The following is a 14,798-nucleotide window of genomic DNA, read 5'->3' as shown; positions in this document are numbered from 1 at the left end:
TTGATAGAAATATTGGGGTGTATCGAATTTAAAAGAAATCTGTTGCTCATTTCGTGTTTTACGAGCTTTATAGCTATTCGAAATTTTGATCCGTTGTGGGGGAGGTACCGGAAGGAGTGGACCAATATACTCCACCTTCACACGATACATTGTTTAAGTATAAATATTAGAATGTGTAAAAAAGTGCACGTTCAATTTGCATTTTATGATCGATCGGGGGTGTTTACTTGAATTAATGATCCTTTTACTTTCGATGAGGTAAATTATTTTCTTCGAAAATTTTGGCTTCTTGCGGGGGAGGTACCAATGGACCGATATTGATCCTCTCGGAACGCGAGACGGAACGGAACCTCTAGATCTATTCCAAATGTCCTGAAACGGATTCGGTACAAAGAGACCTAGAGCCTTAAATAGCCATGTGGCTGAAACCTTTATGACTAGTTTATGGATCATCTGATCTGGAACCAATATTTTCCAAAAACATATAATCTCTAAAAAAACATCGGAATTTGTCGAAGCAGATATTCCCACTACATCAAATTTCTGATTTGCTATTTTCGAAAGAACAGAAATTTCAAATTAATTTTTTTTTCTCTGCATATTGAACATTTTATTTTCATTTCATTCTTGAAATAATATCACATACTCCTACCAAAGTTTTATCTTGGTTTTTGGCAGAGAATACGAGGTCATGTAAATCCTGTGAAATTTTAGATTCTTCTACGTGATTTTTTATATCTCTAATATTTGGCTTTATTTGTCAATGAAATCAACATGAATCCGCCTTTCATGTCCATTTCACCAGTTAAATATTATTCGATGACCATTCAAAATTCTGGGCTTCAGCGCAGTCCTTGATGCTAACCTCATAAAAGAACCCATATCTATTGGTCCTTAGTTGAGAACTTTAGGGCGACTGCAAAATCTAGACAATTTTTAGGTTTTTGATCAATTATAAACTTAAATTCTTTGCGAACATCCTTTAAAACCATAGGCTTCTATTGTGATCCTAACCCAACCACCATGAAGATCGAACGATAATTGCGACCATAATATATATTATCTCCAACACATAGTGTTGTACGGTGAATAAAATCACAATGTACAATTCAATATTATAAGTAAAATTTAAAAAATATCATGCGATAAAAAATATGACTAAAAATCAAAACTATTTGTCCTCTTTTTAAGCGATTTTTCTAGAATTTATTATTTTCTGCCAAAAGCCCATTCTGAATTGATTAGAATTTTCAAAATTCGTATTAAGTTATAACCGGTCGGTAATTCAGATCCCTTTCTATGATATATGAGTATTTATTTATTTTTTTTTTTTTTTGCTATATAAGCGATATTTTTTTTATTAGCATCGATGTAAGGGTCAGAAATGACCTTTTCGCTGTTTAATGATGTTTTTATAGTTTTCTAAAAAAACCCCTTAACTTAAGCTAAATGTAAAATTCCGAGTCGATTGGTCTATGATTGGGACCTCTATAGGAACTGCAAAATCAGGAAATTTTTCTGTTTTGGGTCCATTTCATACCTACATATTTTGCAATCATCTGCAATAGGCTTCTATTCTGAACTCTATGCAAAATTTCGTGAGGATCGGGCCTTATTTGCGACCTTTAGCGAGATAGGAAGATTCATATATGATATCCTATGTGCATGACCAATATTTCGAGGCCCAATCAAACTTATGATACCCCGAACAGATGGCGTTGTAGGGTATACCAGGTAAAAACCTAGCTAATTTCGACCGAACTTTTAATAACCTACACAATTTTAAAAGAATTTGAAAGATTTCCAAAAAAAAAATTCGCCGAAAATGCCGCTCAAATGAAAACCGATATATGGGAGCTATACGAAAATGTTGACCTGCATAGACAATTTTTCATCATAAGGTGGTGGTACCCTTTGAGAACTACAACAATTCCGGTAAATAATGTGGCTAAAATCATCAAAATGCCGCGAGGCATCGTTATTTGGGGGATATACGTCATCGTGGAGCTATTTAGGCAATACTCTTCCAGGGGGGAAATGTTCTCAGAAGGAAAAATGTGGCTAAAGTCATCAAAATAGCGAATATCGGAGGTGTACCATTATATGGGTGTTATACGATATCGTGGACCGACAGAGCCTATCTTCGAACTTGACCTGCCTGCACACAAAAGACTGATCTGTGCCAAATGTTAGCTTCCTATCTTAATTCGTGATTACAACAGACGGACGGAGAGAGCTAAATCGTCTTAGAATTTTACGCTGATTTAATCTTCGCACTTTAATTCTTACAGAAGGTAGATTGACAGGCAGACATACCGGTAGGACGTAAAATCTCGTACTGATCAAGAATATATGTATAATATACGTATCTCATGTATTTATGTATGTATGCCATCTTTCTCGTCCCCCACGAAATCACAGTGCAACATTGTCGAAGCTTTATACTGCATATATTATGCAACAATGTTTAAGGAATCCTTGTTGCGTTGGTGTTGTTGCCATTCTGTTAAAACTTCCGTTTCCTGATAATATTGCGAATTTCCTTAACGACCACAATAAGCCTTTTATTTACTTCATTGCACTTTGACTTTGCTGCTGGTGCCGCTGCCGTTGCTGCTGGTTTAACAAGTGCTCGTTACAAGCTTGCCGCTCACTTGCGGGCACTAACGAATACGAATACGAAAACGTTTTCAACGTTGCAAACTTTGCACTTGTGTTTGCTTTAAGTGGCATCATCGTTAAAGACTTTTTACACACTTTGTTTTTGATGTTGTCCTCTTTCGTGTCATTCTCTCTAATTTCGACAGGTCTCGTGGGTGCGCCGCAATCCCGGAGGGGAAAATGCCTTGGATCTACTCACCGTTGGCCTGCACACATACACCGGCGACAAGCGCTACAAAATGGAATTTCAATACCCGAATAATTGGCGTTTAAAAATTTCCAATGTAAAAAAGGATGATGAGGCCACCTACGAATGCCAAATATCCACACATCCGCCACGAGTGATACAAATAAATCTGCATGTAAATGGTAAGTGTGATAGTATAGTGGGAGTGTTGCCATAAAATCTCCATCCGATAATAGTGGGATAATCCGGATACTGAACGTTGCATTGTTTTTTTTTTTGTGTTTATCCAATAGCGCCCAAAGTCATGATTGTCGATGAGTTTGGCGATCCCTTGCAGGAGAAATACTACGAGCAGGACTCAACGCTACAGCTATCTTGTGTTGTGCGCAACGTTGCTATGTCAACATCTGTTGTGTTTTGGAAACACAGTGAAGATGTCCTCAACTATGACGTTACCCGTGGCGGAATAAAGTAAGTTAGAATCTGTTATTCGAAAATGATTTGGTTTTTGAGAATGTTTTAGAGGGGAAGGGAATCAATGTTACTATTACAATGTAACAACTGTAACTTTAAATTTATTGTTGGAGTTGGAAAAACGAAGATATGGACCTGTGGTGCCCATTACGAACTCCAAATATCAAAATTTGAAACAACTCTGGGGGAAAATGTGACGGAAAGTGTTATTAAAATACCAAATATCTGAATGAACAGTTATACGGGGACCATACCAACACTGGACCGATATGAACAGTTGCAAGCATGTTTCCTACATACTTCGAACACGAATTGTAATTAACAGCAAATTAAATTATGTTATTAACACAACCAAAAGATCTTAAATACAATTGAAAAAATTGAAAAAAGGGCAATCAAAGATTTGTTTAACAAATTATTTAAAAACAAGTAAAAAAATATTAAGTTCTCCCGGGCCGAACTTTCAATATCATTCGCCATTAGGTAAATGATCTTTGAAATCTTTGTTGTTTGGGACTATAGAAAAAAGTGGACCTATGTGTACAATGATATATTGCAGATGTTAAACCCATTACAAACTGTGAATAAGCAATTGAAAAAAAAATTAAAAAAATTAGCTTAAATTGCCAAAATACCGAATATCGGGAGGTACCGATACATGATCGATATAGGAAAATGTGGACCCATATATACAATGCTCTTCCACCAAACTACAAGTACAAAATACCGCTAGTAAATTGGGCTTGAATCGTCAAAATACCGAATATCCGAATGTAAGGTGGACCTATACAGAAAAAGTTCTGCCACCAGAAGTAGAACCGGTTACAAAGTCTTAATACCAAATTTGGAACAATTCCGTTAAATATCACAAAAAACCGGATATCGGTATGGACGATACAAGCAAGCAGACAGGTAATGTTCTGCCACCGGAGGTAGAATTCGTTGCAAACTCTCAATACCAAAATTGGGGCAATTTTGTGAAAAAATGTGACTAAAACCATCAAAATACAGAATATCGGGAGGTACATCCATGTCAAACCTCTACAAACAGACGGATATCTTTAAGTCGACTTAGAATTTTATGCTGATCATGACAATATATACTTTATGAGGTCTATGACGAATATGTAGAGATGTTACTCATTTCAAAGGAGGAGGGTATAAAATAAGCATAATTTTTATATTTGTTCGACAAATTTCATACAGACATTTGGATTTTATGTCTAAAAATGACTGTCTGAGTATCAGACCGTGTATGGTAATCACTCGAATTTTCAGGGAGATCGATCGAGTTATATTTTCCAGGACAAAGACCCAATATTTGTCGTTTCCTGGCCAAAACTCCAAGATCGGAGTTCTTAATTTTTTTTATACAAAAAAAAAAAAAAAAAAAATTGAAGAAAAACATAAAATATTACAACAAAAAAAATTATGTTCATATGTTACAGAATTTCGACCAGTTACATCATTTCGACCGGAATATTCTCAACCACTGTGTAACGTAGATGACTGAAATTTTTCTATTTACCAATTTTTTGTTTTGTTTGTCTTATTGGATTGAAAATGGCATGTATCGGACCACATTTGGTATAGCCTGTACAACCAGATTTTAGGTATTTGGACCGTATTTCCAATATCTGTCATTTTTACACCAGAACTTGCGTTATTCAAAAGATTGACCCGTTGTGGGGGAGTTACTAGAAGGAGTGATCCATCTTTACAACTGATTTTGTATTGATAGAAATACTGTGATATTCCCAGATTGAAAAGAATGGGATGCTCATTTCGAGCTTTACGAGCTTCATGGCTCTTCAAAATTTTGACTCTTTGTAGGGTTCAGAAGGAGAGGATCGATATATCAAATCTTTACAACAGATCTTGTGTAGGTAGAAATATTGAAGACAATAATGTAAATTATTTTCATTGAAAATTATAAACTTTCGTGAAGTAAAATGATTTTGCCCATTTCCGAACTCGATCTACGTTTGACTATAATATTATAATGTACCAAGTTTTGACTAAATCGGATACTCCCTACGGGCGTTATCGTGCGCCCCAGCCGGATAAAAAGACAGACGGACGGACGGATATCTCTAGATCGACTCCAAATGTCCTGACACGAATTTGGTACAGGGTCTAAAACCGTTATTTCGATGAGGCACGTTTTGGCCGTATCCAATTATATATACCCTTATAACAATATGGCTGAGGGTAAAAAAACGAGTAAGCGGGCGGGCCGACCACTTGATACCCTACAACACTAAAATTTGCCGCAAAGTTTCCAAACACTTTTGACTAGAATGAAATATCCCCTCGTTTGGGCTTGGAAATGGAATTATCAAAACTTCTACAAAGGAAGTTCTTTATAAGAACTTTATCCACTGGATGAGTTTTATCGATAGAGGTCCGCGAAATCGTATGTCCCCGAAATTTTGCATTTTGATCATTTTTCCCACGTTTTTCAATGGAATTGTCAGAAATTCCACACAAGGAGTTCTTTTTGAGTACTTTACTCTCTGAAAGAGATTTGTCGACGATATCGTATAGCCCCCATACAGCGGAAACCCCGATATTCGGTATTTTCATGATTTAAGGGACATTATTCACCGGAATTGTTTCCAATTTCGTATTTGAAGTTCGTAATGGATACTACAGCCTGTGACAGAAAATTGTCCGTGCAGGTCCACGACTTCGTATAGTCCCCATATAACGGTACCCGCGATATACGGTATTTTAGTGATTTTAGCGACATTATTTACCGGAATCATTTCAAATTTTGTATTTGAAGTTCGTAATGGATACTACAGGTTATGCCAGAAAATTGTCTGGGCAGGCTTATGACAAAAGTTACGTATGCAGTTCCACGTCGTCGTATAGACCCTAATATACGGCTACATTCGGTATTTGTACCCTACACCACAAGATGGTCAGGGTATTATGTCTTTGTGCATTTGTTAGTTACAGGCAAAAGGAAACGAGATAGACCTATAGTTCCTTTTGATGATCTGCATAGAATCACATTCTGAGTCGATTTATGCATGTCCGTCCGCCCGTCCGTCTGTCCATGCATTATTGTGAACAAAGTACAGTTCGCATTTATTACCCGATGCAGATGAAATTTTGCACAAATCGTTTGTCTGACCCAAGGACGAACCCTATTAGAATTGGAGAGAATATGTAAAAATTTAGATATAGCTCCCATATATATCTTCGTCCGATTTGCTTTTTATTGTGCACCAATATCAGTCCGAATAGTATGGAATTTTGCACATACGATCAGATTGGACCTGAAAATAAGTATGCCAAATTTGATCGAAATCGGTGCAGATATAGCTATAGCTCCCATATATATTGCTCATCCGATTTGTTATTTTAGTCTTCCGCAGCAGTAATATAATAAATAATAAATAGATTAAATACAGCTCAGAAATACCTTTGTAAAATTTTATAGAGATCGGTTCGGATTTCGATATATCTCCCATATATAACTTCGTCCGATTTACTTATTATTGTGCACCAAACGTCTAATAATTTGCCACTTACTATCGAATTGAATCTAGAAGCTAGTATGTCAAATTTGGTGAAGATCGGTTCAGATATAGTTCATAGTTCATCCGATTTTTTATATTTGTTACAAACAGCCGTAATATGCACTCCGCAACAACGATATTCAGGGAAATATATGAAATATAGCTCCCATATATATCAAATGGGCAATACTAGTGTGAATTTAAAATGTACAATTGCTTCGGCATATTTAGTCCTTTGAACTTTGAATTATAATTATAATCATAGCGTGTATGATTGAATTCTCCCATAAAATCTTTTAATTGTTATGTGGAGATCTACTAAATTAGCAAAGTGTTGTGCGGTATCATAAAGTCGGGCGTCTTTACTGGTTTTAGGATTTTAACAGAATTTTTAACCGATTTTTATTATAATTGCCAAATTTGTCCTAGTTCGTGTGGCGAAACATTGTATGTATAAGTCCACGTTTCGGTATGGCCCCCATATAACGGTACCTCCTGGTACCGTTGGCCACATTTTCCCGAGAACATGTCTAAAAATTGGTATTTTTGTGTCAAATGTTTCCTTTACCCTCATGTGGAGTGTATTAAAAGTTCGGCCCGGCCGAACTTAATATTTTTTTTATTTGTTTTACTCCATTTCTATTTGCATTTTGTAATACAATACTTGCCTGTTTATTACATAACTTCTAAAAATCTATTGCATTTTCCTTTATGTTATTTAAATAAAAATTATTAGTTCATATATTGTATTCCTAATAATAACAATAATATTATTTGAATTGAATATATACTTTTTTCCATAGATTATAGCAAAATTTCCCGAAAAAAACTTGGTGTTTAATTTCATTTTGTTAAACTTCATTTGTTTGCAGTGTAAAAACAGAATTGATGGATGATGGCGCCAACTCCACGCTATTTATTGCCAAAATCAATAAAGCCGATTCCGGCAACTATACGTGCTCAATTAGTGAATATCAGAACTATACCATAGTTGTACACATACTGAATGGTAAGTTTGATTGTTGGTTGGAGTGTCGACACATCAATGCGCTCAATATATTCATTACATACATACATACATATCACACCAAGTCATTTAATTACACAATTTGTACGCAATGAAAGTATAAACAATTTTATTAATTAATTTATAGTATAAACAATTTTATTGTATTAAATAGTGCAATTAATGAGTTGATTTTAAGATAAACTAAATATTTCGAGATGATTTATTACATTTATGTCCAGCGCTGGAACATTTTCATAATAATGTTTATATTCATTATACCCTCAGTCATATGGCTAGAGAGGGTTTACATCATTTGATACGGACAAATCTTGCTTCATCGAAATAACGGTTTTAGACCCTAGGTCTTTTCAGGGCATTTGAAGTCGATATAGCGATGCCCGTACATCGGGTCTGTCTGTCTGGTGCCCTCGGTAACTCTCTAGGGGAGTATTCGACTTACTCCAAACTTGGCACATCATAATCTTATTTTCAAACTTATATCGAATTCGGATATGGGTAATATTGGTCTACTCCTTCTGGTATCACCCTCACAGAAGGTCGAAATTAAAAAAAAATATTTTACTGCACAGAAAGAGAAAGGATAGTCCGAGTTTGCTTCAACTTTAAAAATCCTAATATTTACAGCAGAATTAATCAATTGCGAAAATGGAAAATATCTGTCTACTCCATCAAGTACCTCGCCCACAAAGGATCAACATTTTGATCACCCATAAAGCTCATAAAACTTGAATTTTACATCAGATTCCACTCAGACTTGGCACATCTCAATATTTCTATTAACACAAGATCTGTTATAAAGATGATACAGATCAGGCCATTACTTCTGGTACCTCCCCCACAAAAAGTCAATATTTTGAATAACCGAAACGATTATAAAATCCGAAATAAAAAAATTACATCCGATTCCATTCCAAACTGGTACATCTCAATATTTCCATCAACATAAGTTCTGTTATAAAGATGGAAGAAATCGGACCATTTCTTCTGGTACCTTCTTCTCATAGGGTTCAAGATTTTTAAAATCCAAACGCTCAAAGAAAGCGAAATAAGCATCCAAATCTCTTCAAATTTGATACATTCATGCGGTATTTTCCGAATACTTCAGACACAATAGTCCAACGGATTGGTATCCGGAGATTTTGCGCTGGAAATAAAGCAAGGAACCTTTGTAACCATTCTTAGGTGGTGCGAGGTGAGTGCGATGGTGCTGAGTCCTGTTGGAATGTCCAAGGTCTGCGGCCAAAATGTTTGCGTGCCCAAGGCTTCAATACACCCTACAGAATATTTTCGCGATAATATTCGGCATTTATTCTTATGCTACGGTCAATTAATATGAGATTAGAGCGACCATCGACTGTTATGGCGGCCCACACCATCACCATGGACGGCGCTTGAGTTCTGGTGGTCAACCGAATGTGAACATTTTCAGCTGACCTCCTTGGCAAGTAAACACGATCATTTTGTTTTTGTTTACAAACTGGTGGACAACGAGAGAGAAAACCAAATTCGGCTGTTTACAACTTTCGGCCAAGCGAAGCAACTCTTTAGCCCTTTTGATTCTCTTTTCTTTTTTTTTTTGCGGTGTAAGTTCATGCAGTTTTTGGAATTTCAATGACTTTATCCCCAGCTCATTTTTCAATATTTCCCGAATGGAATATTGCGATATGTTCAGCTCACGAGCCATTTTCCGGCCACTGCGACGCGAGTTTCGATCAAGTAGCTTCTTTACTTTTTGAACAATTCCTGCTGATGTTGCTGTTTTCTTCCGTCCACTTCTTTATTGCAAAAAAAGGACTTCGTTTTGCCAAATCTAGCAGGGAATTACCCATATATTAACAAAAACATTGCTTGCCGAATTTTACAACAAACTTTTTTGCACAAGTTTGACTTGCAACATGTTGTAGCCATTAATTTACTTATCATTGGAATTTCATTTCATTCCCATTCATGTTAAACCGTAATGAAGGCATCCGTACCTTAATTATAACTTGCCACTTAATTAAGCGCTGTTACAACTTTTGTCACATTTACTTAAGTACACTTGTAATTTGATGTAATGTTTTAGTGTTCCATTCTTGTTATTTCTTATTTTAATTCTCCTTCTTTCTCTCGTTTTTTTCTCTCTCTCTCTATTCCTGAACAGGTGAAAGTTTTGCCGAGTTACATCATGGCAATGCCATCTGTTGGCAGTGCCCTACGCGGCAGACGTGGGCAATTAATTTAATTGTTCTTGCATCAATTCTCCTGCTATTACCGGCCTACTTAACTAGATAAAATTCATTGGAAGTCAGCAATGGGCAATGTGGCTATCGTTACCAACCAACCGCCTCCCTCATTATCACCACAAACATGGCCCCCCTCAACTGTGGCCGTGTTACCCAGAGCGACCCACTCACCGGTGAACTCATTGATGTGAGAAGGACCTTAAAGCAAAATGGAACTTTTTTAATTTGGTAAATACTTGAGCACCATCCGAAGTGAAAATGAAAATGATGTGAAAAGATAAGAAAATGAAAAAAAAAAAAAAAATGAAAATGTTGTGTTCAATTAATTTAGTTTTTTTTTCGTTTTTGTTTCTTAAGGATTCCGTTGAATGAACATCCATTATTGTTCATTTTGATTTGTAACAGACATTTTTTATACATACCTATGTCCTTTTGAAAATTCCAATTAAGGTAAACGAAAGAAAAACATCTACTTAACATGAAACGCATTTCCAGAGATATTTTCAGTTATTATAAATAACTAAAATATTGCTCTATTGAATTCTTAAATAAAAAGAGAACGAAAATTTAAACAGAAATAACAAAATAATGAATGAAAAGAAATTGTCTTTAAGCGATAACATGGAATATTTAAAAACACAATTTGTTGTTAAATTAACTACAACTGTATAATTTTTATATACAAGACTCACACATAAACACACATACGTTCATATATGAATCTAGACATAATTATGACATTATCATTGAAATTCGAATTTAAGAAATCTTGGAAAATTATTATTTTTTTTAAATTTTTAGATAAATATTTTTTTTTTTTGATTTCTGATTTCCATATTGAAGAGTGGCCATCGACTATATCATTATATTAGAGAATAATTTCGACAAGACATTTCAATTTTTTTTTTTTTTAATTTTTAAATAAATATTTTTTTTTATTTTTGATTTCCATATTGAAGAGTGGCCATCGACTTTATCAATATATTAGAGAATAATTTCGACAAGACATTTCAAATAGCTTCGAAGAAATCCCCGACGCCTAGCGAAAATATGGTAATATAGCGGATTGCAAAATAAAACAATGTAAACCAGTAAAAAAATCTTAACGTTGAGCGGGGCCGACTTTATAATACCCTACACCACTTCAAATTCAAATATCAAAAATCGGACAATATATATGAGAGCTATAGCTATATCTAAACCGATCTTCACCAAATTTGACATACTAGCTTCTAGACTAAATTCGGTCGCAAGTGCCAAATTTCATCCCATTTGGGCAAATATTAGACGTTTGGTGCACAACAAAAAGTAAATCGGACGAACTTATATATGGGAGATATATGCAAATCTGAACCGATCTCCATAAAATTTAGCAAATGTATTTCTGAGCTGTATTTGATATATTTCCCCAAATATTGTTGTTACAGAGTGCATATTACGGCTGCGGAGGACTAAAATAACAAATCGGATGAACAATATATATGGAAGCTGCAGCTATATCTGAACCGATTTCGATCAAAATTTGGCATACTTATTTTCAGGCCTAATTTGGTTGTATGTGCAAAATTCCGTACTATTTGGGCTGATATTCCACGTTTGGTGCACAATAATAGGCATATCGGACGAAAATATATATGGGAGCTATATCTAAATTTTTACCGATTATCTCCAATTTCAATAGGGTTCGTCTTTGGGCCAAACAAATGATTTGTGCAAAATTTCATCTGGATCGGGTAATAAATGCCAACTGTACTTTGTTCACAAAAATACATGGACAGACGGACTGTCCGACGGACGGACATGCTTAAATCGACTCAGAATGTGATTCTATGCAGATCATAAAAAGGAACTATGGGTCTATCTCGTTTCCTTTTGCCTGTTACCAACAAATGAACAAAGAAATAATACCCTGACCATCTTGTGGTGTAGGGTATAAAAAGGTATTTATGCGTCATATATACCAAAATGTGGGTCTGACCTCAGTGGGTCTGACTAAAGTTTGATGCAAATGATGAATGCAATTTCGCTCTATATGTGATCCATGATTGTAATAGCGTTTATGGGTTGTGCGAAGGTACGAGTAAAGTAGAAGTGGACGCATATTGGCCATCTTCAAATTTCATCTATACTTGGTACCTACTTCGTACTTGGTGTGGTCACCAACACACCACAGCATTTGACCCAGAGAGACAAAGGGTATACCCCATTATTTCTATGAATAATATTTTGATCTTGCCAAATGATATTTTACAAAAATACCTAAAAGAGGCGTACTTATGTCCGCAAAAAAAAGCATTGTTGGTGTGAAATTAGAAGAAAGTCGGGGACAGAGCCGAGAATACGGCTGGGTTTTTCGAAATTCGTACTAAAGTGAAACTATACTTAAAATAGAATAATTTGTATTGGATAAACGAAATGAGCTAGATTTCTGAAATTTAGAAAGAGAGACCCTGATGGTGTGCAGGATAGATGATCCAAAGGGTTTTTGGAAATTCGAAATTTAAAGTAAAAAAGTTATAAAATGGTACTAAACTTCTAAACTTCAAATTGTTTTATATAAGAATCGAGGTTGGAAAGTAAGTTTGCTATATGAAGATAGATTTGAAAATGTGTACTAAGTGTTCGAACTGTAATAAATGGTACTACATTTGGAACACTCGTTCCCCAAATTTTGCTTGATAAAAACATAACGATATGCAATGTTTGGGCCAAAACTTGGACTTCATTCATTGCCTATACACAAATCAATTACTTCAAATTTGGTGAAAATCGGTTCAAATAAAGCTAAAGCTTCCATATATACGTTTCATCCGATTTGGCATTTAAGTCACTCACAATGGTAATATGCACTATAAAACAATTGTATTTGATACTCAGAAAAGCCTTAGTCAAAATTTATCAAGATCGATCCTTAATTTAATTTTTTTTAAAATAATTTTCAAGGTCTTCATCGTCAAAATGGTACTTTTTCTAATAATATTTTTTAAAGAACTAGCTGCCGAGTACCACAGCTTAAAAAATATCCAAAGCTTCTTGACTGAAATCGTAAATCACAAAAAATGTATTTTAAGGACTTTCAAGCTCTATAAAAGTCGAGATTACAAACAAAAAATATTATTATCATTATTAAAGACAACTTCGTAAGAAATTATAAATATATTAAGATTATACTTAAAATGTCCTAAAATATATAAGGAACTAGTTCATCGAAATAGATTGGCATAACTCTGTCGTGGCCTCCGGTCGTTTGAATGAAAACTCTGCGTATGAGTGATATGAAATATGTGAAATATACGAAATCACTCATACGTTGTACTGAACTCTGAACTAAATTGAGCAAATTCTAGTTGGGGATTTGTTTAATATTACAATTCGTCATATTTCAAAGGTATAGGGTTTCCTTGTGGTGGATTAGAATGATACATGCATATATACACATATATACATATGTATCGTCCGCGGCAGTTTTGTGTTAAAAAGTATAATTATAAAAACCACACCCATATTTTTTTTTATATAATGGCATCACTCAAAATTCTCATTATGGGGCGTATGAGCCTTTTTATGATGGTAGTAAAAATACTTAATGCTACATTTCCCTTTCAAGGTTGTTATTTTTTTAATATAGTAGATACTATAAGCTTTGAAGAACTTCATTTTGATAATGTTTAATGTTCACATTTCCAAGATTTTCTTTACTCGAAAGCCAACATCACAACACATTTACCACCACAACATACAAAAATACATTTAGATATGAAACATATTTTGAATGAAAACGAAAACAAACCCATAGTAATCTAGGAAAAATCTAAATTGAAAAAAAAAAATAAAAGAATTAACAAACGAAACTTTTAGACTTTAAGTCGTTCCAAATTGCAATTTGTGAAATTGTGTTATAATATTGTAGTAGTATTTTTTATTATACCATATATCATACAGCCATACATCATTGTTATATTCATATAAAATAGCAAAATTCAAAGAAGAAGAAAAAGGAGACACACACACAAACACTCACATACTCGTATTTATATTTAAAGAAATTTAGAAAATAAAATTAAAACTATTGTTTTGTCCTTGCTGTTTTTTTTTTTTTTTTTCTTAAATTCCTAAGAGTTAACTTAACAAAATAAAAACCACAGTTGCTTGGAAATGAAAACACGGGTTGGCTATTGACATTTTAACGATTTGCATTTCAAAAGAAATCCTTAATTCGAAGAATATTTCAATTACATACAACACTTGATGTATTATCCTGAAGAATATAGTATCTCTATTTCAGGAAAAAAAAAGTATTAAAAACTTATTTGCCTTACAAGAGTAAAGGGCGTGAATTTGTGTAACTCATTTCATAAGAGTTATGTTCCACAGAAGCTGTCATTGTTTTTTTTTTATACCAAACACCACATATTGGTGAGGGTATTGTGTCTTTATGCATTTATTTATATATATACCCTCAAATTTGGTGGAAATCGGTTTGGATATAGCTATAGTTCCTACATATATGTTTCATCCGAATTGGTTATTAAAGTCCCGCACATGCGCATTCCACAACAATGATATTTGATACCGGGCCTCAGATACTACTCGAAAATACCTCTGCCAAATTTTATCGAGCTCGGTTCAGATTCTTATATAGCTTCGATATACATTTTCATCCGATTTCACGGTTTTGACATGAACTCACT

General features: G+C 34.5%; 1 protein-coding gene across 2 annotated transcripts in view; it reads left to right on the top strand.

The window, feature by feature from the left end:
- Positions 1-10,844, top strand: part of LOC101899484 (serine-rich adhesin for platelets) — a 176,509-nt gene extending 165,665 nt beyond the window's left edge. For both annotated transcript variants that reach the window (XM_059124424.1, XM_059124423.1), the window contains 4 exons: positions 2,808-3,030; positions 3,142-3,319; positions 7,725-7,861; positions 10,026-10,844. In XM_059124424.1, coding sequence (XP_058980407.1) covers positions 2,808-3,030; positions 3,142-3,319; positions 7,725-7,861; positions 10,026-10,156 — 669 coding nt within the window. In that variant the 3' untranslated portion in view covers positions 10,157-10,844. The remainder of the gene's footprint in view (positions 1-2,807; positions 3,031-3,141; positions 3,320-7,724; positions 7,862-10,025) is intronic.
- The last annotated feature ends 3,954 nt before the right edge of the window (positions 10,845-14,798 follow it).

Source organism: Musca domestica, unplaced genomic scaffold (assembly GCF_030504385.1).
Source record: "Musca domestica strain aabys unplaced genomic scaffold, Musca_domestica.polishedcontigs.V.1.1 29, whole genome shotgun sequence".
NCBI classification, from domain to species: domain Eukaryota; kingdom Metazoa; phylum Arthropoda; class Insecta; order Diptera; family Muscidae; genus Musca; species Musca domestica.
Note: the sequence above shows the minus strand (reverse complement) of the source record. Positions and strands in the feature narration are given on the sequence as shown.